This window comes from Plectropomus leopardus, chromosome 4 (assembly GCF_008729295.1).
Source record: "Plectropomus leopardus isolate mb chromosome 4, YSFRI_Pleo_2.0, whole genome shotgun sequence".
NCBI lineage: Eukaryota > Metazoa > Chordata > Actinopteri > Perciformes > Serranidae > Plectropomus > Plectropomus leopardus.
In genome coordinates this window covers 17,720,005-17,747,274 of record NC_056466.1, presented here as the reverse complement: position 1 = coordinate 17,747,274, position 27,270 = coordinate 17,720,005, and the positions used below count along the sequence as shown (strand labels likewise).

Here is a 27,270-nt window from a genome sequence, read left to right as displayed (position 1 = left end):
GGCTCGAAGCAGAGGGCCAATAGTGTTTCATGAGAGACTTTAATGTGAGTGTCCCACATACTGCTTTGCTATATTCAGAATAACCTACAACACTGCTGGAATGCAATCTAACTTGAAGACTGTGGACAAAAAGCCTTCAGAAATAAATAAAAGGCTTAATGTAGTAATCATTTATAGAGAATTACTATTTTACACTGACCACAAAACACCATACAATCAACACTCTTCTTCACATTTTAGACTGAGAGGGATACGTTCAGACAGCTTTGCATCAAACCAATGTGAGTAGTATGTGTAGATGAACTGTGGTAAACTTCCCTCCATTTAACCAGCGCCTAAATACCCCTCCTCCCCCCTCCGGCGAAATTCAGCCCAATGACGCAAGTTGATGCAAAACACATCATCCAGCTGACTTTTGCTAGCTCTCCTGGGCTCTAAATAAAGGCTGTACTTCAGCATTTTTGAATTGCACCCCATCTATGCTACCACAAAGAGTATACAAGCAGGTCAAGAGACAGACAGACAGACCTCTTGAGCAAACCCCTCCTTTTCCTCTGTTTCCTCTGGTCATGTAGCACCAGTTTAAAAGTATATGCATCATTTCACAGCATGGACATCCTGGTTTCATTGTAAGGCCATCTTTCCAACAGTGAAATACTTCTTTAAGCATTTGCATCCATTCCTGTTGCAGATACCCACCTGTATCAGAGTCCATGATGAACAATTCAGATCCAGCTCCCTGGAGCTCATAAGAGATTTGGGCGTTTGAGCGGATGTCAGCATCTGTGGCAGAGACCTGCAGGACAAGTCTGCCAGCAGGGGAGTCCTCTGGGACGCTCTCGCTGTACAGTGACTGCGGGATGTAAGAGGAAAATGACAGAGGGGAGAATAAATTAAAATGAATTCCAGAAAGAAAAGAGAACAGTGAATTAAGAGCTGAAATTACAACAAAGTCGATTAAAGAAAAGCGCTACCTTCTCACACACTGGACTGTTGTCATTGGCATCCAGCACCTTGACCTCCACAACGGCCTTGGCAGTGAAGATGCCATCACTGGCAGTAATGTTGAGGAGATAATTGTCCTTCTCTTCACGGTCCAAGGGCTTCCTGACAGAGACCTTCCATTCATTCTGAATGTGTTCGATGGCAAATTGGCCAAGAGGGTCCCCTCCTGTTTGGTGTTAAAAAGAAATATACCACTTCAGAATGATCAACAACTCAGAGGCAGGAGAGCAGCCGGAGTCATTAAAAAGACACAAGGATTAGGGTATGTCCTGAATTTTAAACTGAACTCCACAAAATATCTATCAATAATTACTGAAATCATCTTTTATGTGCTCATCACTACTTCACAAAGCAAACCCTTTCTTTCTAAATTAAATATGTTTGGTACACAAGCAAACAACAGAAAATGAACATGAACTAGCGCTGGATGCTGATTCCTCTTGATATTCCCAGACTTGGCATAGTTATTCACACTTGCTAATTAACACCAGAGGAAGTGTTTTTCCCCAGTCTATTTCAAAGAATTATTCAGATAATTATACATTTCTGTATTATGATGACCTTAATATTTGCCTTGAGCTTTGGCAGATTAGGCGATAACTCAGACTCCTAACAGATAATAGGACTGTGTAATGTTTCAAAAATGAGATATTATCATCATATTAAGTGGCGTAAATGGATGATCCCCCCCTAAGCTCTGTTTATGAAAAACTGTTACACAAAGGAGTGGGGACTAAACTCTCTGGGCTTACTTATTATGTGTTGCGCAAAATAATAAACGCCCACCTGTGATGAAGTAGTTCACTTGTTTATTGATGTCCTCGGAGTCATCGTCTGTGGTGCTGAGGATGGCAATCACCCCGCTGGGAGGAGGGTCATCTTCACTCACTGTGCCCTTGTAGATCTCCGCTGTAAAGCGGGGCGGGTTGTCGTTCACATCAGCGACTGTGACCTCAACTTTGGTGCCGTTGACGTGTTGGACTTTGTCGCCTTGGTCTGTAGCGAGGATAGCGATTGTGTATTTGCTCATCTTTTCACGGTCCAGCTCTTTTAAGGTGGTCACCCATCCAGTTTCACCGTTAATGGCAAACAGCTCGGAGATCTCCTGTGAGTTCTGCTTGGGGTCGAGGCTGTAGACAACATGGCCGTTGGTTCCAGAGTCTTGATCGTTAGCTTTCACTTGGATCACTGGAGTCCCACTTGGAAGGTTTTCCACAACGACAGCCTCATAGGGGTCGGACTCAAAGACAGGTTTGTTGTCATTGAGGTCTTTGATTTGGATGTTTACATTTACAGATGCCACAATGTCATAATTCTCATGTTTGGTTTGAGAAAGCAAAGTGAGTTGGTACCATTTGGTTGTCTCATGGTCGAGACTTTTCTGAAGCTTCAAGGCTCCACTATCTCTGTCTACAACAAAAACCCCATCTTCATTGCTCTCAGGAGTATTTCCCTTTACAAGGCTGTAAATGACTTGTTGCTCGCTCTCAGCCTGGATTACATCGATCTCTGTACCAATGGGAAGGTCTTCAGCAATTGTGTAGCGGTAATGTGGTTCAGCGAATTTGGGAATTGGTGTCTCTGGTGCAACAATCCTGATGTAAACCTGTACAACAGAATGTTTGGGTGGATTCCCAGTATCCTTCGCCCTCACAAAGAATGCATAGAGCTCATTTTCAAGTCCAATGAGACTCTCTTTAGTTATAATGACCCCTGAGGTTGGGTGGATCTCAAAGTTCTCACCCACGTTTTCAACATCTGCTTCGATTGAATATTCAATGTCAGCATTGCTTCCTTCATCCATGTCTGAAGCTGCAATTTTAACCACAGAGGTTCCCCTTGGGACGTCTGATGCAATGGTGGCTTTGTACTCGGCTGCCCTGAATTGCGGGGCATTGTCATTGACATCTGTGAGAATTACATTGACTATAGAAAAGCCCACTTTTCCACCGACGTCTTTCGCTATGAGTGAAATAGGAATAACCTTTTCAATGGTGTTCTCTCGATCTAGGCTCTCAAGAGTGAAAATCTCTCCGTTTTCATTGACCGAGAACTTGTCTTTTGCAAAGTCATTGACAATCTGGTATGTAATTTGCCCAAAAATGCCTTCATCGTTATCTGTCGCCTTTGCCTCTGCTACCAAGGTACCAGCAGGTGAGTTTTCAACAAGCTCTACCACATAATCCACCTGAGAGAAGGTGGGATTGTGGAAGTTGGCACCAGTAACTGTTACCATAACAAGGGCTGAGCTTCTGAAGACACCGTCTGTGACTGATACATTGAGGTTGTAAAGAGGCTGCATATGTGGTCTACGGTGGTTGGAAATGGCAATGGCGCCTGTGTGTTTGTCGATGGAAAAGTTCTGATCCTCATTGCCGGATATGATGGAGAACTCCAGCTTATTTGAGTCTGAGCTATCAGCATCAGATGCCTGGACTTGGGTGATGAAGTATCCACGTGGGGCCAACTCGCTAATAGTAGTTTTGTACGTGTGCTCTGTAAATACTGGAGCGTTGTCATTCAGGTCAGTAACGTCTATTGTCACAATGACATCACTAGAAAGAGCTGGAACTCCTCCATCCACAACACGGACCCTCAACTTGTGCTGCTGGATCTCTTCATGATCAAGAACTTGAGCTGTAGAGATTATTCCTGTGTCTCGGCCAATGGTAAAATAATCTGAGCTCCTCCCCTTTTCTTCAACCAGCTGAAAGAACACTTCTTGATTATTTCCAGTATCAGCATCTTTGGCATCAACTTGCAAAATAGATGTACCAATGACCGAGGCCTCTGAAACATTGGCATAGTAGGCCTTTGAAAGGAATACAGGGGCATTATCATTTACATCCTCCAGTATGATATCAACAAACACTTCCGAGTGGGCTCCAGTCAAAGAATCTGTGGCTCTTATGTTTAACTTATAGGCGGGATGTGTTTCAAAGTCCAGAGGCTGAATCACATGAATTACACCTGTGTTGAAATCAATGGAGAACTGTTTGAAAGGATCCCCTTCAGAGATGGTGTACACAATACGAGGGCCTTCAGAATCACTGGCCTGTACATGAAGCACAGGTGTGTGTAACTGAATGTTTTCGGGGATTTCAATGCTATAAAAAGGCTTCTCAAACACAGGCATTGCTTTGTTCACTACTGTTATTGGCACTTCTACTTCTGCTGAGAGTGCTACCTCTCCATTATCCTCTGCAATAACAACAATGACAAAGTCTGTGTTAAGTGAGTCCTTCTCAAATTTCTTTTTGAGGGAGATTTCACCAGAGGTGGTTATCTGAAAGTGCTCCTGATGTTGCTTCAGGTGATAATGGATATCTGCATTCTGTCCGATGTCTTTGTCCACTGCTGTGACTTGCCGAATGACCTGGCCTTCCTCTGCATCCATCTGGACCAGGGCGTGATAGGGAAGGTTCACAAACATAGGTTTGTTGTCATTCACATCCTCCACTGTCACAGTTACTAGAACATGAGCCCCGTTTTCAGATTTCTCCTCTTTGGTGACCTCAACAACTATATCAAATGTATCCTGTGCCTCACGATCAAAAGGAATCCCTGTTGTTGAGATTACTCCAGATGTGCGGCTGATTTTAAACCTGCTGTCAGGGTTCAAAATTCTGTAAAACAAGGGCTCATTCACCTGGTTCCCGACAGCTGCAATGATTGCAAGTGTTTTCTTCTCAGAAGAGTTTTCCTGGACAGTGGCTTTGTAAGACTCCCTGGTGAACTTTATCTTACTCTCCCTGTTTTCCTTCACATTTATCTTTACTGTAGCAACAGCAGCAAATCTACCATCTGAAACCCTGACCTTTAATTCATATCTGCTCCTGAGCTGTGTGACATTCTGAATAGAGATTATGCCTGTTATTGGATCAATTTTAAATTTATCACCAATATTTCCCTCAGAGATGGAGAAGAGAAGTTTGGAGTTTGGCCCAGAGTCTGAGTCTGTTGCGTTGACTTTAATGACTTCCACTCCTTTGTATGTTGGCACTATGACAGTTGTCTCATACAGTTCTTGGCTAAAAACTGGTGGACAGTCATTAACATCAATTACTTCAATGGTCACGTTGGCTGGCGTTTCTGCAAACAAGCGTGGCATTCCTAGATCATGGACCTGAACCGTGAAGTGGAAAACACTCTGCTGTTCATAATCCAAAGTTGTTGTGATTCTGATGGCTCCGGTGCTTGAGTCAATGGCGAAATAGTTATGTGCAAAAGGTTCGACAATTTGATAGATGAGCATGGCATTCTGGTCGCAATCAGCATCAGAGGCACGGATGACAAAAGGGGAGTTTTCACGGGTCAGAACGACACTGTTGACGGGGGCAGACTCGCTGATTACTCCTTTGAATTCCCTCTTGAGAAAGATTGGAGCATTGTCATTTTCATCCTTTAGGTGAATCAGAAGCGTTGCATTGCTTGAAAGTCCTGCCATGTTGGTGCCCTGTACGATGAGCTTGTATTGAGAAGTTGTCTCATAATCTAAAGCTTTCTGGGTCACAACTACTCCTGAGTTTGGGTTTACATCAAAAGCATTATTGATGTTGCCACCTTTGATTTGATAAAAAACAGACGACTGGCTGTCAGCTACAACCAAGCTCACAAAACTCCCTGGATGGACTGATTCGCTGACTTCTGCAGAGTACTCCTTTTCGGTGAATCTGGGGGCTGCGTTGTCAGAAACTGTAACCACAATGTGGACAGTGGCTGTTGTTGACAGAGGAGGAATTCCATTATCTGATGCCTTAACGGTGAGTTCAAATAGGGTCTTGCTGGTGCGATCAAGCTCTTTGGCTACTGAAATTGTCCCAAGAACAGGGTCAATGGCAAATGAGTTTGCTACGTTCCCTGTAAGAAAGAGACAACAAAAGAAGAGCATACTTAAGTGGCTACAATAGATATGATTTTCAGTCAGGCCTGTGATATAGGCCTGCAAAATGAATGCTACATTTATAGAAATATTAATAATAATAATAATAATAACAATTTTGCTACGTGTTATACCAGGAAGACACGGTTAATAAGTATTAGTAATGCCAGACATTTTCCAAGCCACTGTCGTCATTCTAAACCCTCAGTTTTACTCAAAACAAAGCAAGACACAATTCAATTGCATTAAGTCATCTTAGCTATGTCAAATATGCATGTATTCAACAAAAAACTCATCGCCACATGTTACTTATTCTCATACAACAGCTTATTGTAGGAGAAAACCATCGTGGGAAATTCTGAGGGGGGATCTGCCCATCTCCCACGTATTTAGAGAGCCTCTACACAAAGTCCTTAGTATTCTCCTTCTCTTTGTAAAGTATTCCATTCATGATCAAGATTCAGTGGGCAGCAGGACTCAAGATGACTCATGCATCTTTTACGAGCTGATTTCATTTGCATGAATTTACAATGAAAGCTTTCTGCTATGAGAAAAAACATGTTGCGCAGCAATTTTGTGTGCATTTACCTGATTCAATGCTGTAGATAATCTCTGCATTATGGCCCTTGTCTTTGTCAAGAGCCGTGACCTGGAGCACAGCCGAGCCTACGGCTGCAGATTCAAATACACGGCCAGAGTAAGGTGTGCCTATAAACCAAGGTTCATTGTCATTGGTGTCATCCACATTGACAATAACACGCACAAGGTTCCTCTTAACTGGGATGTCCTGGTCTCGAACCTGGAGGAGAGAAATTTAGAAAGAGACAGTCAGACAGAAGGAGGGAGAAATACAATAAAAACAATGACAGACAACAGCTTGAGAGCCCTTAAGGGGCAAACTCATTCTTCAACAGTAACATAATAAAAGAGCAAATTATTCATATTTTGAAAAGCATAGCAAAAACAAGCTTATCTTAATTTCATGGATGTTTCATTTTCCAATGTAGTAAACAAATCCAAAAGAAACTCCACTAAACCACACATAGGAACTTCTCATGATTCATCAAACTATTGTTAAATTGTCAGTGTTCACTGGTTCATACCATGACAGTGAGGATGTGACGATGCATCGTCTCATGGTCCAGTCGCTCCGCTGTGTATAGAGTGCCCGTTCCTGGATCTAGTCTGAACTTCCTCAGGCTGAAGGGATCAGTGCTGCTCAGGAGTGTAAAGGTCAGTTTGTTCTTTTCGTCTCTGTCCACGGCGCTGATCTGCAGTACCTCAGTCCCTGCTGGTTTGTCTTCAGGGACATTCACCTCATACACCTGCTGAGAAAACTGTGGCCGGTGGTTGTTGGTGTCAATGACACGGATAAGCACCTATAGGAGAAAAGAAACATAGAAAAATGTACTTACTTTCTTCAACTTCAACTTAATGTTGAACATGTATTATGGTTTGATAAAAAGCATAAAGAGGATGATTTTGAAGATATTTGGGGGCACACTGTGAATGATAAAAGTGTCATCTAAACAATGAAACCTGCCAAAAATGCATAACATTTTATCAAGAATTTCGATGTGCTTGAACTGATTTCTTTTCACAGAAGGAACAGGGATCCTTATCCTGGGTTAATGGTCTAATATGCAGGATTCAGGGGGATATATTGGAAGAAATGCAATATTATATAATAAGCAGTTTTCTTTAGAGAATAATCACCCGGAAAATAAGGTTTATGTTTTTGTTACCTTAGAATAAGCTGTTTACATTTACATAGAAAGTGGGTCCTCATCTACAGAGTCCGCCATGTTGTGTCGCCGTGTTTCTACAGAAGCCTAGAACGTACAAACCAAACACTGGCTCTATAAAGGGTCATGCACATTTTTTACTGGCCACTGTATTTCGCAGCCACTCTGTGACAGGCAGGGGTCAGAAAAACACTGATTTTTAAAGGTGACTGCTTTATTCAGTGTTTATACCAGTATAAAACATCAAATCCATTTGGTTTGGAGAGGGGGGAAACCTCTGTGGATAATTTAGCCCCAGTAAAAACCTCCTGAACATGAACACTGATGGAAGTCTAACCATGAGAAGTTGAGCTGGTTGCAATCTTCAAGCTAGGTGCAACTAAATCCTCCTGAATCTTACACACTGCTACTTGAAGTGTCTGGAAGGGCAAGGTTTACATAGGCAAAACATCAACTACTTACTCCAAAATACTACAAGTGCATATGTACCTATAGTTTTGGAGAGAATAATAATTAAAAAACATAAATATTCAGTACAATCAAATGGTCAAAAGATGTAAAGTCTCTTCTCCCTGCGTCTACACACATACACACTCAACTTTTGAAACCCCTCTCTGTGTAGATATAGACCAGATCGATATGTATGATGGCAAAAGCAATATTTTAACTGAATGGCCACTTGATACTGCTAACAGTGGAAACAAGAAATCAATGCTGAGAAACCACAATGCATCTAAATGAACTGTGAGCTACGTACAGGAGCAGGTGATTAAATTGAGAGTACATGTGTGATAAACCATTTCACAATGAGCTGCCAACTGTAGAAAGTTAGAGGGCATCTCCAGGGACATTAACATTGTTCCACATATCTAAAAGCACTAAGTTTAAGTACGTTTTTGGATGGTTTAGACAAGTTTTAGTGTTCATGTTTTGCAGATTCAATATTCTGCTAATATATTCACAACTGTTCAGACTCAAATCCGTGAGACAAATCTCTACACATGTGTTTCTTGCTTTGGACAGCAAAAAGTGCAGTCACAGTGTTTCTTTTGCCACACACACAACAAAGAATCTAACATCCCCAAACTGTAAAATTCCACTGGGAGCATGTTTTATCAACACCAGCCACTCGTCTAGTGGACTTCCGACAGAGGATTATGGAGAGCTGCTGGAATGCCATCTCTGCTTCCCAGACCAGCGAGGGGCTTCTACCGTTGCCAAACATGGGGAACAAAGGGATCAGCCTAGATTAGACACCTGCATACCAAACACCAGGGGGTGATGTCCCGTAAGGAAACAGGCGAAGCCGAGCTGTTTGGTGTAGGAACACTGAAGGAGACTATAGTAACAAAAGCCCTGACCAGATGACAGCTCACTAGCTGACCAGGATTTGTCAGATCTGTGGTCAGCACAACTGCCCGCTGTTGTTTTTCTGCATTAATACTGTTTGTGATGCGCTGAGAGCCTATATCAGAGACAAATATAGACTCAATCCGACAGCACTGATAACATTTACAATCTGCTGTGTGCTGTGATGTTGGCAATGCTGCTGAAGCTCACAGATGTCATCTTGCAGGGGGAGCATTGGGCTGCATGCTGTCTGTTGGTGCTGCAAACTGGCTGTTTGCCACAAGTCATGTGTCATGAGCAACCCATGTCACACTGCTAATTAGTATGCGTAATGTAGAATAAATACAATTTCTAATAAGGACTTAACCCTGAAAAACGTATGAAATTGGCCCTCTAGTGTATGTTGCACCGTCTGCAGGCTGACAAGCTACCTCATTCCAAGCATGTCTTCTCATGACATGCCAGACATCATATAGCCCCAGATCTGCGACGTCTCACAATCCACCTTTTACACACACAGATGCACATGCATGCACCCACACACACGGGCTCATAAAATGTGCACTTCCACACATACATCCACACAGAGAGGCTGCCCAATGTGTCTCAATCTGGCCAGCGTCAGATAACACGTCTTGTGAATAGTGAGGAAGGTGGCAAGAGCTGATAGTGCTGTCAAGAAGCAGAAAGGAATGGAACCGGGTCAGTAGTATCCACATCTATCCACAATGTACTATTTTAGGTGGTTCAGAAAGCACACAAAAGGCTATTCAGCCTCCATATGCACACAAACTTGCTTTTCCCTTTGCAAGAAGGCTCTACAACACTTCAAAGGAACTTTGCCCCCAAACATCACAAAGCAGCATGATACAGCCTGACTGCGGCAGAAATGCTGGTGGAGAAGAAGACTCGGTAGTCTTTGTATATGGCTTCCTCCTGGGAATGCTGGATAGGAACGAGATTGAGACTGAGACACAGACGTGACAGATGGAGATACTTAAGAAAAAAAGTGCTGTGAGGGTGAGATGAGAGTATTAAAGAAAAGTGACGGTGAGAAAACAAAAAAAAAGCTGAGGGAAATGGTCAAATTTAGAAAACACAGGTTGTGGGTGGGAATGAAAAAAATACACGTACAAAAAATGTAGCTCAAGGAAAAAAAAGAGTCCTAGATACGATTGTCAGCCTTGATACTGAAGGCAAAAAAAAAATCCCAAAACATATGAGTGAATAAGGTGAAGCTTCGAGTGAGACATAAAGAGAGTCTTTGTGGACTGAGATAACATGAGAAACAGGAGACCAGGAACAGATTGTGAGCAGAACAGCTTGAGGTGCTTGCACGGCCAAGGGAGGATGTCGTATAGCTGGAGCTGGGGGAAGGGAGCCTGGGCTGCATGCCGAGGCTGCCTTGTTGGCGCAGCTCCTGGCTATGAGGTGCCCGAGCTAGAATGCGGCACCCCTCGTCTACATCAGCTGATCCTTCTGAGACGCCTTCTCAGAGCTACAATGGCCAAATGGAAAGCACATAACAGAAGGGCCGACTGTTTCCCATAGACCTCCCACAGGCCGTGAGCTTCATGCTGATATCACCACTGGAGTCAGGTTGGACTGAACATTATTTTCAATTCAGTCATTTGAAACTAAAATAGACACTCAAAAACAAAAGTGTGCTTATGAGATCACAAAAACAGCCTTCTAAATTACGAAACACCTTTTGGGTTTTGTACCCAGATAAGGACACATGGGGCCTTTCATTGTGCTCATTGTCCTCCTGTGCCATGTGTAGGAGAGGAAGCCCCCCTGCCAGGTGGCAGGTTCTGGGCAAAGGCAGGGCACTGGCACCGAGCACACCAGCATGTTCCCAAAACAGGATTAACACAGCCCACTACCCACAGAGGTCCAGCGCTCTTGTTTGCATTCTATTCTACCCAAACAGAATAATCATCATCCCCACACGCCGGGCCAATAAATGTGGAGCCTTCTAAAAAAGGCGAGGGAAAGAAAATCAGAAAGAAAGACAAAGAGGGAGAAGGAGAGAAGAACAAAAAGGGGGGAAAAAACATTCCAAGGAGAGAGAAAATAGGCCAGCCCGTCTGGCAGCACAGCCTCCACATGACTTTGATTTGAGGAATAGATAAGTCCAACTTTGAGCTTTCACGAGGTGCACTGCACGTGTGTGTGTAATCAGGTAGATTTCATTTGCAGTGAACTTCTGTGTGACTTGTTTAATAGCTAAACAAATGCCATCCCCAAAGAAAACAAACTCACACTTGATAATGAACAATTAACAACTCATTTGCATATGATTTCCTACTGAATGACCTCTTTATGGCTTCAATTTATGTTGCAAGAACAGAGATGGACAAATAGATTTCACAAAATCTGTCTTTTATGTAATAATCTACAGATTAGAACATGCAATCATAATCCTACCACTGTGTAATCAAGTGGATTGACTAAGGGGTCAATCTCACTTATCTGCCTTGAAACCTACCTCAAAAATTAATTCATTTCATTGTGGTTTGACACAATCTTTTCAAAACCATAGCCCTATGAGTTACTTGCTGTTACAGAAAACATGTACTTCCCAGCAAAAGGTGCATTTACAGTCTCTATTAACCCTCCCTGCTGACAAAGCAAATACTGTCAAAGCTGAACAATGTTATCAGATAAACAAGTTGGCAGCCAAAACACTCAGATGGCTTTCCTGAAACATGCAGAACTCAGTATGCTGAATCCACGGGACATTTAAGGCTCTCCCCAAAATATGTGCGAGTGGTCCGATTGGTGCTGTATGTGATGTATCACAATTTCAGGTAATATGAAGGTTAGACATTACAGTCAAAACGTAAGGTACTTTCTCACTTAAATTCTGACTAAAAAGCTTTTTTTTTGTGTGTGTAAAATTATCTGTTATGTTACAATACATTTCTGCTTCCCTGTATGTATTACTAGCCTACTAAATTTTGGTAATTGTTACAGTCTCTGTATGCTTTTTATTCAGTCACCCATTTGGCTCTCAGCAAAACCCAGGCAACTGGCCTAAATCACACCACAAGTGTGGTTTATAGAGCATACAAATTCACTAAATCCGTTCCCTCTATGGAAAAGAGCTGACCTACAGCGGTCAGCTGGGTCTGCAGGACTGAATCTTACTGAATCCTGGCATTAGTCAACCAGAGAAGCTATCGGACACAGCTCTTGAAAATAATACATTCAAAAATATGCACATTTAAAATCTGCAGGCAGTGCAAAAGAGTGCACTGTTGCAGGCAATAAGCTTCATTTGATGTGCTTTACCAGCGATTATTCTTCGACCCATTTCTTGTGTGAAACTGGCGGTTCAATTGAATCGTGATGGCTTGGAGAGATGTGATTGATAAAGCTGATCATCAAGCAGCACTAACCGTAAAACTTTACATCACAGCAGGAACATCTGAGGTAGTGTATTAAGTATGATATCAGGGTTCCTACAGCTCAAGGCAAGGAAGATTTAAGGCTTTTTAAGGCTTTTTTCAGATTTAAGTTTAAGACCAATTTTCTAATGAGCAAAACTGAGGAAGGAAAACTTCATTTTGCCCAAATGTTGATTGTAACATACAACATGACTTTTTAACAAGTTGAAAAAGTTAGATTACCTTAGCCAAATGTTAGAAAAACAACCCTTTTTACAGTGGAACACATGGAAGACAATAAACATATTATATATTCTATTTGGTTTACCAGCAGAAGTGGGAAATATGTGGCATTATTGGTCAGTATTCTCCACAGTAATCTATTTTTAAATTCATGAATTCAATGCCTTTCAAGACTTTTTGAGGATCTGCAGGAACCCTAGATATACTGCAAGTTTTTTTTTTTTATCGGGAAACCTACTTCAGGGTTTTGACATTTACTGCCAGTCATCAAGTCTTCTAAAATTGCTATAGTTCATGTTTCAAAGTTTGCTGTCGCACTGAAAAGATATGTGAGCATGTAAGGCAGTCTTAACGTTTTTTTGTAAATGATGTTTCATAACAACACCCTTTGCATTTCATTCATTTATATTGCTTTTATGTGTGAACTATAGAAATTAAAGTAAGAGTAAGTTCTGAAGTCTAATAAGTGACCCTGTATTTTTATATGAACACTGAATTAAATCATTCTCTGTAATGTGACAGGGTTGCTCGTGCAGTCGGTCCCACTGAGAATTGAGCTCCACTGAGAATTACTAGACCTTCTGAATAAGTTAACCTTTGAATGTGATTAATTTGACTTAAAATGTCACTGCATACAGTATTACTGAGGGGGCTTTTAAATAAGTGTCTTATGTGAAGAGAAAAATCATGGCTGAGAAAATAGGTACTCTGTGGCTGTTTTTGAGGTTCTGCACTAAACTAAAGGACGTGCCGCTTCCTCGGATGAGCTGCAAAATGCCAGTGAAGGCGGCGCTTCATCCAAGGCTCAGCAGAGCACAGCAGCCAGATGATGAAAGGCTTTATTCATACGGAGTGACAACAAATAGATTCTTTTCCAGCTACAGTTCTCTGAAGCTCCCCTTTGAGGACAAAGGACAAAACATTTTGAATGCCACCATCTCATATGACCCAAACTACCATGTAAAAACCTTTGAAATCTCATGGACAAGGCATGACCGTCCCAACAAAACCCAAAGACAACTTGCATGCTTAAAGCTTTTATCGTGGCGGTTCAGCTTTGGTATCAGCTGGGAAGCAAGATATATGCAAGAAGGATTAAATTAGCATAATAATATATTAAAATGCAAGTATGCGTTGGAAGTTTCTTTGGAAGCAACTTTTAGTTTCATCTTTCATCAAAATGGTTCACAGGGTCTTACTGCTCGTCTTTAAAGCATTAAAGCATCTCTTCAGCTGATTTTGTAGTTTCCAGACTGGAGCATAAGCACACTTGTATATGTATGAGTGCAATATATTTAGTTATTTAAAGTCCATTCAGAAAAGACAGAGGCAATCTGTTCCTCTCTGAGAAGAGTAAGAGAGGGTGCACAGGTTCAGAGAGAGACGCAGCAGAGGAGGGAGTGGAGGGGGCTCAAGAATGTATACTTTAAAAAAAAAAAAATCCTTTGGCTAGACGGCTCTAACATCACAGCAGCTCTGCGTCAGGAATGAGACAATGGAAGATTCCTGGAGTTAAATGCTCAACTGAGATGGCAGAGAACAGAGGAGGAGGAGCGCTGACTGTCCATATCATGGTTTACAAGCTTTTGTTAACAAAGGAGTCTTCGTTAAGTCTGCTTTAGAACAGTCTTCTTTCTTTGAGTTAAAACATAACTGATGAATGTATTGAAGTCAACTGAGACTTGACTTGACACCTGGATTGACATCAATCTGGTGCTGTATTCAAAGGCCTTTCACAAGCATTTTATCCTCTGAATGCTGAGAAAATTGGTTTGATTTCTTTTGAATACTTGGGAAAAATGCAATGAAAAACTCAGCAAGAAAAGTCCCACAAATTGATAAATAAGAAGAAAAAAAAGTGAAGTGACAAGAAAATGACCTGAAAATGATCTGGGGCAGGGTTGGGGATTATTAGACATTATCAAAAAATGGGAAAATGACAGGATAACTATATTTCTTATTAATTATGTATTTAAAATGATGTTACAGAAAGAAAACACATTTTTGTTGTTTTCTATTTTAGGGGCATTTCTTGTTTGTTTTTTACTTTTCATTTGTGTTGCTGATTTTATGGTAATTTTCTTGCAACATTTTAAGATCTTTTTCTCGCTAATTTTTTGGCCATTTCTTTTAAAAATGCTCACTGCCTTCTTTCCAGTCTTTTGAAATAAAGAATCCATCTTCTTATGTTTCAAAGGGTTAACGGACAGGTTTGTGGATTTGGGGGAATATTCTTATTTGCTTTCTGATATTAGTTTGATGAGCAGATAAAACCACTCTCATGGCTGTACAGTTAATATGAATCCACAGCCAGGAAGTGGTTACTTTAGCTTAGCATTACGATTGGAAACAAGGAAAATGGCACTGTCGGGTGAAAAATCTACCTACTTTGGGTGTCTTGCCATTGCTGAATGAAGCACTGAACCAGGTCACAAAAACTACTGCAACGCTTGTAGAATACCAACTTGTCATTTTTACGTTTGGTGTTTGCACAGATAAAACAACCAACATAAAACATGTTAATCAGCAAGCTTTAGATGGGCTGACAGGTGGATTTTGTTAGAGCTAGGCCTTCACCCATTTCCACTCTTAATAGGGATGGATATTATTAGGATTTTATCATTACACTACTCCTATTAATACTCTATCAGCTCATTTTGATTATTTTATTAAAAAATAATCAAGACTGCTTTTTTTCTTATGGAATCATATAGTCTGTATTGAACAGCGACCACATCTATTAAAAAAACCTTTAAATGCATTTGTAGCTAAACATTTAGTTAAGTGATTAGCTTTCATTTATTAGCTTATTCTTTATTACAACTTTTAGCCTAGCAAACTCAACATGGCATGGGTAACCTTAAATGCTGTGAATGAGGATGGAGTGCTGCTAGCAAAACTCTCAAAAACTACACATTTCTGCCGACTGATGTTAAACTTGAGCACCAAATGTTTTTATAAATTGCTGGTATAACCTCACTCTTTACTAGGGCTTATGTCAGTGTGTGAGTGTGTGTAGAAGCACAACCACGTCCGTCACACAAAGACAGGAACCGAGAGACAGACAGAGACAGAGAGATAGACAGACAGACAGAGAGACAGACAGACAGAGGGTTTGTGACGTTGACTTCAACTGCCTGATAGCCTTATTTTCCACTATGGAAATCTCACTCCCGAAAGCAATGATATCAGCACCAATAACTCCTTCCAGGTTTTAACAATTAAGAACCAGTTCCCATTTTATAAGTAGATCCCCTAAAACAACACAGCCTTACAGAATCATATACCATATTTTTTGTATCATCGGTCCATTTTTTTCATGTTCACATTAGAAATTTAGAAGTCAGGTCATGTAAGGATGTAATGAGACAACGGTCAATTTCCCGGGCCAGTTGAGAGCAATGATAACATCACAACATAAACATATCACAACAAATAGGACGGCTTGGCAAATGCCTCACTCATTACCCGTCCCTCTCCTCCTGCTATTTCTAACATGGGGAAAACAGAACCATGACAACTGCCTCATCAGCTTCCAAACGTTTCATTAGTGTTTCAATTACCTGGGTGCTGACAGTTCGTGTCCCATCTGTGGCTTCCACCGTCAGGTTGTAATTTGATTTCTGCTCGGCGTCCAGGGGCCGTGCAACAATCAAGGTTCCACTGGCCTTGCCCACGTCAAAGCGGCTGTCATAATTACCACCTGTGGAATTATTTTTTAGTGCAAACAAAGAAAGACAAAGATAAGTGACAAATCGTCGCTTAGCTGTGTGCATATATAGCAAGGTTACACAAACATGAGATGTGGGTGATGAGATGAGCATATAAACATCAATTTTCTGCCGTGCTGATGTCGAAGATATCACTAGCTTTCAGTGCAGGTTTGGTGTTTATCTTAAAATGATTCACATAATAGCTATTTCATGCAATTCGACCCAACACTCCAGGATAGGGACATGGTGAATGTTGAACTACATAACATATTAAGTAGGGGTGTAACAATACACATATTTGTATTGAATTGTTCAGTACGAGGATTTCGGTTCGATGTACCAAACGTTACGTCGAACTATCTTATTACATTTATAAATTAAAATATACAGCTTAAATTAAAACATAATGTCCTCAGTGCCACTGCACTCAACAAATCAGCCTGAAGGCAGCACACACGATGGACCCCTCCCACCCCCCAAACCAAAATACTCTGCTCAAGTGAGACATTTTTGGAGGCACGCCATGTTAAGCTAGCTCATTGCAATACAGTGAATTATGAAGACAGTGCTAAGAGGATAAAAAAAAAACAGTGGTCACGTCTGCTACACGACAAACATGCACTAATTTACACCGACTACACCTCAGTGTGTTTAAAGGTGGAACTAGATGAAAACAATGAGCAACACAAGCTACAAGCCAACGGTATGTCCGCAGCATTTAGGCAGCCATTCTCTACTGATTCAAACACGGAAGATGAAATGGCTGTGGCATCCACTACATTTAAAGCCACGGATTTGGGCACGTACTCAGCAGAGAAAAACGCAGGCTTTATGAACACGCTTAATGTTTTCAAGCCCCGTAACAGTATTCCTTCACAAGCCCATTTCAGCCAGACAGTAATTCCTGCTTTGTACCAAACACAAAAGCCCAAATTTTGATGTTAGTTTTAATGCATTTAAAATAAAAAAAATCAAAGAATCGATTCTTTTTTTGTTTTGTTTTGTAACTACAATTACATATTTTATATTTCATAAGGAGCTGTTTTTGTTTTATATGATCCTAGGAAGACACCCCAGATGATGGGTCCTTAAAGTAATACATCATGATGATAAATAAATAATAAATTAAATTATTATTAATTAAAAATCTAGAAAAATTCTCTGGCATTTCTAATATTTTGCTGTATCGAACATCATAGCGTACTGTGACACCACTGTGTTGTATCAAACTGAAACATGAATTTTGTGAACCGTTACACCCCTAATATTGACATATTTTTGCATAATGGATGCTTAACACTCAAGGATCAACCACACAAGAGTGGATATAAAATGGAGCTCTAATTCACAAAATGTAAGGAGAGGAGATTTCCCTTTCTCTTCAGAGACTTGTAATCAGGTCACAGTTTTATGGAGGAAATGTGGCACATCATCAATCCAGCAGCACAACACAATTCAACCACAGTCAACAGGCAGCACCAACACAGTGTAGGATGATCTCTTAACACGGCACGGCCTATTAGGAGATCCCAGCAGCTACCTTCTGCTGTACAGTTGTGGTCACAAGCCATCTGAAGGATGTAAAACATCTCAGTATCCTCTACGCCGTCTTGCAAAAATCCAACCAAACAAAAACATTCCAGAGAAAAGAGGAAAGCGGTAAGCAGAGCACAGAAAGAGAGAAGAGAAGAAAGGAGACGTGTCAGTCAGACATTGATTAGAGGGAGGACAGGCTGGGAGGAAGGAAGAAGAGGCAAGCACTTTTTGAAAGCAGTCAATTTAAGTAAGTCTTCTCATGCATACAGTGCCTATCACACGTTAAAAAAACACATTCATGAGAAGACAAATTAAGTTTTAACACTTCAAAGCAGGGTTGCCAATTAAAATTTTTAAGGACATATACAGTATATCAGCTGGTTTACATAGGGAAGGCAGGAAAACTATCAAGATTTATTGTCTGTGAGCTATTAATTGATGATACAATTCTGTCATCCAATCTTCTCTACAAAGGCAGTGAGCAGTAGCACAAAATCTGTGAAATTGTGAAAAATGGTGAAATCTTTGAAGCTGGCTGACAAACAACTCAACAATTAAAATTGGCCTTGCCTTCATTTTATGCATGTTTAGGCAGATTAAAAAACCTTCAGTCGCTCACTGACACACTACTGGGAACTTAAACTCTTAATATACTATAAAAGATTACTATCTTTTAAATGACACTTTTTCAGTAGTTTTCCATTTTTCCCTGAGATATATCACACAAACACTATGTTAGTCCTCAAAACAGCTTTTCTACCTACGATGCATTTTTTTAACATGGGGCATTTCTACAGTATTCATGCACACACACACATAACGACAGATGCACGTGAAGGAGGTAATACCTGTGATTTCAAACCACACAGGAACATCAGAGGATTCTGTGGCGACGACTCCCACCATGTGCGCCACGGGGTCGCTTTCCATTACAGAAAAGGTGAAGGGGGACTCCTCGAAAAGCAGGGGCGCTGCATCAGCCGGTAATTCTGGTTTGGGAATCCACTCGATATGCAGACGACAAGTGGAGGATTTTTGAGGGCGTCCATTGTCGACAGCTTTAATCTGAGAGAGCGAGGGAGAACGAGTGACGTTACACAGTGTTATGTAACATTTTGTTGCAAATGAGTTTCTGTGGATCCTCTGCCTGGAACTCTTCAGAAGCAAATGTACAGGCAAGTTTGGTTATGTACAGTATATGAGTTGAAAATGCATAAATTCACCAAAAAACTTTATTAAATCTTGAATGTACTGTCAGTAGAACCACTGATTTGTGACACAAATCCAAAAAATGGGTTGTGTTTCAATTCTAAAAGCTTTTCTGTACTGCGATCTGTCAAGATAGCAATAGAGCTGGCATTTTGAATAACAAAACACCTTTTGTGTGGTATTCTTTTGTGATTTAACCTTTTGTGAGGACTTCAGCTCCTGTAAACTGTGGTGAGCAGCATCTTCTTACAGCAAGAGACACAATATTGGACATATGGGGACATAAAATCTAGGGTGAAAATCAGTTTAAACCAAAAAAAAGAGCCATAACAGCCAACTGTAATGACTAAACTAGAGTCAGATTCTTGCTTTTCTTCTCACACATATAACACATTTATTCCTCAGTAATTCTAAGACACTCATAACAGCTGCCATGATGAGAGGAGGTTTTTTTCCAGTGCTGTACACGCAATTAAGTCTGTTAATGGCCAAAAACAAGTCGCATCAATGACTGACATATTTGGCTTTTGATGACGCAGGCACTACAGTAATTCCTCATTTCAGCTGCATCGTACAGCTCAACTTGACTCAGCTCTTCTCACCAGGTCCTTTTCTCTGCTTCATTCACCACTGCAGATAGTGTCCTCTTAGTGTAGGTGAGATTCTCGGCTGATCACCACCAGTGACGCTGACTGAAACTGCTGTGACATCATTTTTAACATGACACTTACAAGGTCCTTTCATCGGCAACCAAACATAAGAACGTCTGCATGTCCTCAATTGTACATTAGAGTATTTAGTGTTTGCTGTAGAGTACAGCGTAGCTTTACGTGCTGTCTGTATTTTTTAAAATCTGAGTCTCGTGTATGTAAAAAATTGCATTCACTTTTGACAGCTTTTAGCTATTTAAAAACTGCATATTTGTGCAGGATGTCCCGTGTTGCACAAGTGATTCTCTCTGACCATCAGTGGTTTATAATGTTTTAACTCCATCGCCTAGTTAGAGCTGCTCTCTGAGAGTCAGAGATTCCAATCATTAGTCGGAGACCCTCCGAATGAGACTGTCAGTTAATGTGCTTTTGGGGGTGTTTCAGTCCCAACATGTAGCCTCAGAGTGAGCGCTCCTCACTTTCACTTGAACCCAGACCCAAGGTGAGTCTGAGTGAGTCGGAGGCAGCCGCCCAAAGGAAAAGAAGCTTTGCCTGGTTAGGCTCCGGGATAATGTTATCATCTGCCTATCAAATCCTAACTTAGAAGTTAGGATTTTACAGCTCACAGCAGCTTAATAATATACAGTCTATGGCTCTTGTTTGAAATGTTGTGTCAGCAAAAATGTTGCTGGACAGTCTGCTGTAAGTGTAGTTAGTGTGCATTAGCTCGCAGGGCTAACTTGGCATATTTACTATATTCTGTGAACGTTGATGTCACCCTAAAGTTTTTGCTGAACCCTGTTCAAACTCTATTATGGAAAAAAAGTTGTACCGAGTCTGGTACAGTATCAAGTATCGACTCAGCTTACTTTGAGGCTTGACGAAGGTGGTACAGAAAAAAAGGAAACTATCCGCAGAGTCAAGTTGAGTAGAGCCGTGCTGTACCACACACAGAGGGAATGCAGCATAATAAGACTACAGTAATACAGCAAACATACTGAACTACTTTGTAACAATGACATCCTAATTGGATAGTCTGGGCTGGTGTTTGGAATATGCTCACTAAAATATACAGTAGATGCTTTTTGCAAGTAATTTCCCTCTCCACCACGATGTGTGTGGACCAATTATCCCTTCGTCTCTTTTACAGAGACTTTTCTTGCTGCATTTTTAAATACAAAACCTAAAAGCTGGGTAGAGACACAAAGGAGGTAAGAAAACTTGAGAGGAAGATGAGAACACAGTAAAAGAAAAAAACAAGCATCTGTTGTAAATATTTACTGCTCACTCAGAGACTATCAAGCTGAGGACAGGGTGAAGCCCTGGGATTAGATACTCACTGTGAGAATGTCGTATTCTCCAGCAGAAGAGAACTTTTTGGAAGACACCAGGCCAGTTTTGGGCTCGATAAAGAACTTTCCATTTTCATCTCCCTCCTCGATGCTGTAAGAGATCTCAGCATTAGGTCCCTCATCACGGTCTGATGCAATGACCCGATACACTGGGTCTCTCTTCATGGCTCGCTCTCTCTCCGGCCTCTCTCGCTCCGGGAGCTTGATCTTGTAGATTTTCTCCAGGAACAACGGCCTGTTGTCATTCTCGTCGAGGACTCGGACGATGACGCGGACGGTGGTGGATTTGGCCGGAACACCATGGTCAGTGACTGTTATCTGAGGAGAAAGAATAAAAACTTCAGAACAAGAAGTACAAAAAAGTCAAAGGCTTGGGGCTGACTACAAGGAAGCAAAGACAATCTGATGTTGTGAACTTGAAATCATCCCCCGTTTTTTTGTTGTATAGTAACATTAAGACCTTGATCCCTTTAAGTTTTGGAACAAGTAGCCGTAAATATTTTGGAGAAGGTCCATAATTCCAAAAAAAGTCATTGAACGTTATGAAAAATGATCAAGATTAATACAGCTGAGTTAGAAACTCATCATTTCAAAGCCTAAAATTAATCAAAGAAGAGATGAAAAAAAAGGGGGTAAGCGTCCTTTTCCCTTTATCGCTCTTTCATTCCACTTCTTTCTCAGTGACTTAACTAAGCAGCCAGACTAAAAGGCAGCTCCCTGTGAGATTTGCTAGCAGGGGGTCCTTTCTGATACATATTCTTAAAATAAAAACACAAATATACATCAGGCTGTAACCTAATAACTTACATCTCCACAGTGTAATAAATGAATCCACTCAGGAAGTACTCCAAAAAGCATGCTTCTTCCCTGACTGGAAATGTCTTGATGTGGTAGAAAGGGGGACTTTTTCAGAAACACAAATCTGAGTCTTGTAAGGCAAATTTCTCCAGCAGGGAAATGCAAGACTAAACTGGATTTTATGTTTTTTTTTTTTCTTTTTTTTTTATCCCTGTTGAGTGAGTACGGGACTTAAATAGCAGCAATTGTGGTCTCTTGGTTATGTGCCTGTTCAGTTCAAACAACCTTTGTCTGGTTGAATGTAAGAGGCAGAATACACTACTGGGGCTTTCAGAGTCCTTAGCCCCTCATTTACCCGAAAAATACAAATTTAATAATCTAATTTAATGCATAAAGGTACACTGTCACAAGCATCCAAATCAATTTGGAGCTATTTTGGGGCACTTTTCAGTATCAGCTCTAATGCACCTTGGAAATGAATTAATAAAAGCCCATATAAATTAGCAAGAGAGACATTTTTTGATTTTTTAAAAAATAATGCTAGAGCCATATTTGCCCCTGGGGAATCACTAGCTGGGGATGATGTGTTCAGGTAAACATGATTTGTTTCATCTGCATGCTGTTATGATGAACTAAAAAGTTCACTAATTTGAAATAGCATTTATTATGTCTGCCTGTGATCATGATAACAGTAGCTTGTATGGCTGCTCCACCATCAACCCACCAGAGCTAATTATTTTTAATTAGCTGCACCTCTTTACGGTAGCACCAGCTGCACTGACTCCGCTGCCGTGTGTCAAACTTGCAAACAAAGATTTTGCACTGCTAATAAACATTACTGCACTCTGCTAAAGGCCGGGGGCTTTATTTAAACCCCAGAAGTGCTCAGTATAAAAGATGCTGTCGCACAACTGCATCATTAATGGGGCCCTAATTTAAATCATGACATCAAGCGGTACTGGTGGCATGCTAGCACTTTGTAATTTGTGCCATGAATTAACACTCCGTTGTGTCTTCGGACATTTGAGAGCACAGTTTGAGGAGTTTAATCAAAAGCAAAGAGCCACAGGCTGACCTAAACAAACACAATTTTCATCTAGTCCCAGGAAAATGGGCTCAAGGGTTGTGCGGCTGAGCGCTGGCAGAGATGTGAGCATTTCTAGCTTCAAGCTGCAAAATACTGTAGAAGGGCAGAACAAATGTCACAGTCATTTAAAACCATCTGCTAAGTGCTTCACTAAAAACAGTGAGGAGTCCAGGGCCAGGAACACAACATTTGGTGCTGTAGTTTCAATTACGAAAGTAATGTGTTTTTGTTTTTCTTGCAGTGTCTGCAGCTGTCCGTACTATTCACACGAGCAGAATTAATTAAATGGGTTGACAAGAAACTGAGTATGAATGTCTCTCTCTGGGAGGATATGTTACTTTGGATACGGTGCCCATCCTGTGCTGCGTAATGAACATTACCTTTATGATCACACGGGTTCTATCCTCTTATATGAAGGTAAAGTACCTGATATCCCTGATTATATAACATACTTTAAAGGGGCTCTCTGTTAATGGACAGAGACGTATTAGAAATGAAATGTCCCAGCATGGCATCCCAGTAAAACTGTGTAACTGTGTGCGTGAACATTACAGCTACCCTGCTATTCATTACAACACATCTCTCTTTGGAACATTGTCATCAAAAGCCTTTGTTTGATAATTAGGCAAACCACACAAAAGACAGAGAAGTTCCACCAGAGGGACGTTGTCTCACTGCATCAGTACAGAGCTATTGTTAAGTAAACTGAGCTGAGCCAATCCTTTGTGCTCTGATGATCTATTGCAAAACTTTTAGCTTTTTTTGACTGACCACATGTAAGTGCTGTTGTTTTAATGCATTCAGTGTTAATTAAAAAAACACACTCACAAACTCCTGTGTGACTTAAGGCTGCAATGAGATCTCGCCATTGGATTTTGCTCTTCACAACATGCTGCATGTCTCCTCAGGACAGGGGCTTCTTGTCATGTAGACACACCCACTAGCACCAATGTTTGTATTTTTGGGGGCCCTATGCAAAATCTTGTGTTGTCACCCTATTGAAATTACTCATGAATAAAAAACAAATCTGTATCATATTCCATATGCATATAAGACCAAGTGCTACCTTTTACACATAAAAAATATTTTAAATAACATAGCTGCATTCTGTCTGTCTCTGGCTCCCACCAAAAAAGATACTTGTCCATCATGCCGTGCCCAATGAAAAGATAGTTGCCATCTGGACAAAAAACTTTGGGGTAACCCTGTAACTGCTGAATTACGTGTGCTATGTCTCATTGTTACAAGATTGCTAATCCTAGGATGTTTCCAATAGGGGTGTAAAAAAAATATCAATACACTTTAGTGATACTGTATTGATTCTCAAAAAAACTATCGGTATGTAATAAATTATTTGCATGCAAGGAATTTTGGAAGTGGTTCATTTTGTGTCGTGTTTAAACCCCCAACTGCTTGATCCGACCTTATTACCTGTTGTAACCTATTTTCGGCCATTTAACTCTGTCACTCTCATGTACAAAAACATGTCGCGAGTGTTAACACAAAGAACACAGTCCTATGAAACAGGTTAGATTTGAACAAATAACAAATTAGATTTTTTAAAAATCTAAATATATTGTTTTGCTTACAGTATTGCAATATCATGCACATAACTGAATGGTTACCCCATACTGTGATACAAATCGTAATGCTAGATTCTTACCAACACACAGCCCTGGTTTTGATCGCAGAAAAAAAAGCTAAATAACCACTGTTTACAGCTTCTCATATGTTAGGGTTTCTCTTTTAGATTATTGTAAACTAATTATGTTTGGGTTTTTGAATGCTGGTTGGACATAACAACCAATTCAATTTATGACACACATTTTTTGTCTGCTTTGCAATTTTTGACATTTTATAAATTGAGTGATTGATCACAAAAAATAGACTCAGTAGGATCTAGTATCCAAGTCAAACAGGCCAGATTGTTGACCTGCCCAGGTGCCGCACGTCTTGCCAACTGCATGCTGGGATAGGCTCCAGACAACAGATGTGAACAGCCCATTCACCTCTGTTTTTCCATTAAAATATTCGCTCTCTACAGTCCCAGGCCTGAATCCTAAGCATGTCCTGGCATGTCCCACTTTTGCTATTTACCCACCCCCCTCCTTCCTGGGACAGAGCCCTCTCATCCTGCCGCTAGAGCCCACACTCAGACCATCAGGAGCTGCTTTGCTTTTTCTCAAATTCCCCCACTGCCTTTCTGCCCTTAACCCTCTCTCTCTCTCTAACACACACACACACACACACACACACAGACACACAGACAGGCACACGACAACTACCAACCCCCATCCTTCTCATCATAAAAGCTGAAGGCCCCCTGCGCTCCCTCCACCTCCTCTTGGCATTTGGTGCAAACAATGCTGACACAGCCCCCACCCTAATTGCTCCACATGTTCCACATGGCCCCACATGTTTCGTTTCTTCTACAACAAGCTTGTACAAAAACTTCAACACTGGTTAGGACTCCAATTTGATTTGCTCTGCCAGCACCCAGCTCACACACAAAGGCATGTGCGCACACATATCTATTCTTCTGAGTCATGATTATCCCTCGATTAGCTGCCCTGCGGATACACTGAGAGGTGTGTGTGAGTGTGTGTGTGTAGAGAGGGCAAATTGTAGGGTTAAAGGATCTGTGCTGCTCTGTGACTGCTTGGCCCAATAAAGAGTTTCCTGCTGGATTCCCAATAACCAACACACACAAACTTCTTAAGTTGCCATGGTTACACAGCTCTTTCCAAGCTGCGTTCACTCAGCCGCTTTCTACCTATTTAGGTCAAAAGTTACTTGCTTTAAATTATCCCTCCAACTCATATTCAAATTAAATGGGACTGTGCAAAAGCCGCTTTTTATTATTTATTTTTCAGAAAAAAATGTTACTTCTTTGTTCGGTGGAATTATAGTTTCTGGTATCATTGCAAGCTTTAGTAATAAACATTACAAAGAAAAGCAGGAATATTAGCATGTAGAGAACAGGCGTGTTGAAATTGGCAAAGCATTTAAGTCGACCAGAGTTTAAACTGAATGTTTAATGTGGTTATTAAATGTCTGTCTGGAGGCATTTCATCAAATGAGACACATTAACAAATTCATGAAGTCATGCGGGAATTTGCTCCTTTTTTTCAACAGACGTGAAGACTTTGAACCAGACACCAATTGCAACCTAGTAATTCAGCAGCTTTCAACCACATGTTGGAAGTAGCAATTCTATGTCTACAGGAAACCGCTCAAAGGAGCTTTGGATTTGCACGGGAACCTTTTCTGACCCTTATACCCAATAGTCCTCAAATATTCAACAGGTGTGGCAAAAAAAGACTCAATTTTGTTGATTTTTCAGCTCATCAGCAAAACATTTCTTTAAACAAACACAGTCTCCCATATTTCCCACTTTTATCCCTATCATTTACTCTCAGTCCCATAATGCAATTAGTGTGGCGCAATGTACAATCAAAGTATGAAATACAACACTGCTCTGGCACCAAATGAACCAGCATTAACCGTCACCCAGTGATCACTGAATTGTGCAACTTCTAACAATAATTAAAAGGCGTCCAATCTGCTGCCTGTCAGCACCGGAAACACAATTAAAGCAGCTATTATCAGCCTCGGTGCTGTGGTGAGAATGAGGGAGCGAAGCATCAGGAGAGAACAGAGCCCAGCTCAATTAAAACCCACAAGTTTAGACATTGGCCTTTTGGTCTGACAACAGCTTCCTGTCCCAGCTTGCTCCATCCACGAGACGGAACAGTGGGAAAGAACAAAGGAACAGTCACCAGGATCTCCCGCACGCCTCCCACCTCTCCTTCCTACCCCGTCCGGAAATCAGTACAAGGTGAAATTATTCCAAAAGGACCCTTCTTGCATATACAAGAAGACTTGTTTTCCTTGGCAGCCGGTGGCACTCAGCCAAAGTTGGATAGGAATGCCAAACATCAGAGACAGAAAATCTATTGTTTTTTTTTTAAGATTTCTGATTATCAAATGATGAATTTATTTTCAGATAAATAAAAGAGGCTGACAAGGACCTGTCACCAGCTTTTAATTTGACAAAATAAAGTGCTTACCTCAAGAATGTGCTCATCTTGCTGCTCCCTGTCCAGTTTTCTTGAAGTCGTTGTAACCAGACCTGTTGGAGAAAATCAATAATGACATTAATTATACAGATATAGAATTCATTTCATTAAGAGACAACCAAGTCAGTTTCTATTGATGAGTTTCATTTACTTTTTTTTCATAATGAAGCAATAATGAAATCATGACTTAAATATCACTAAAAATGCTGGACTTTTCACTCAGTAAAAA

General features: G+C 40.9%; 1 protein-coding gene across 4 annotated transcripts in view; it reads right to left on the bottom strand.

The window, feature by feature from the left end:
- Positions 1–27,270, bottom strand: part of fat1a (FAT atypical cadherin 1a) — an 83,456-nt gene that overhangs the window by 24,827 nt on the left and 31,359 nt on the right. For 2 of the 4 annotated variants that reach the window (XM_042484523.1, XM_042484524.1), the window contains exons 4-13: positions 27,033–27,094; positions 21,066–21,395; positions 18,715–18,931; positions 17,871–17,939; positions 16,181–16,320; positions 6,991–7,266; positions 6,476–6,686; positions 1,792–5,865; positions 975–1,171; positions 700–853 (exon numbers count right to left, since the gene is read on the bottom strand). In XM_042484523.1, coding sequence (XP_042340457.1) covers positions 700–853; positions 975–1,171; positions 1,792–5,865; positions 6,476–6,686; positions 6,991–7,266; positions 16,181–16,320; positions 17,871–17,939; positions 18,715–18,931; positions 21,066–21,395; positions 27,033–27,094 — 5,730 coding nt within the window. The remainder of the gene's footprint in view (positions 1–699; positions 854–974; positions 1,172–1,791; positions 5,866–6,475; positions 6,687–6,990; positions 7,267–16,180; positions 16,321–17,870; positions 17,940–18,714; positions 18,932–21,065; positions 21,396–27,032; positions 27,095–27,270) is intronic. The other 2 variants (XM_042484525.1, XM_042484526.1) reach the window with 1 other exon arrangement.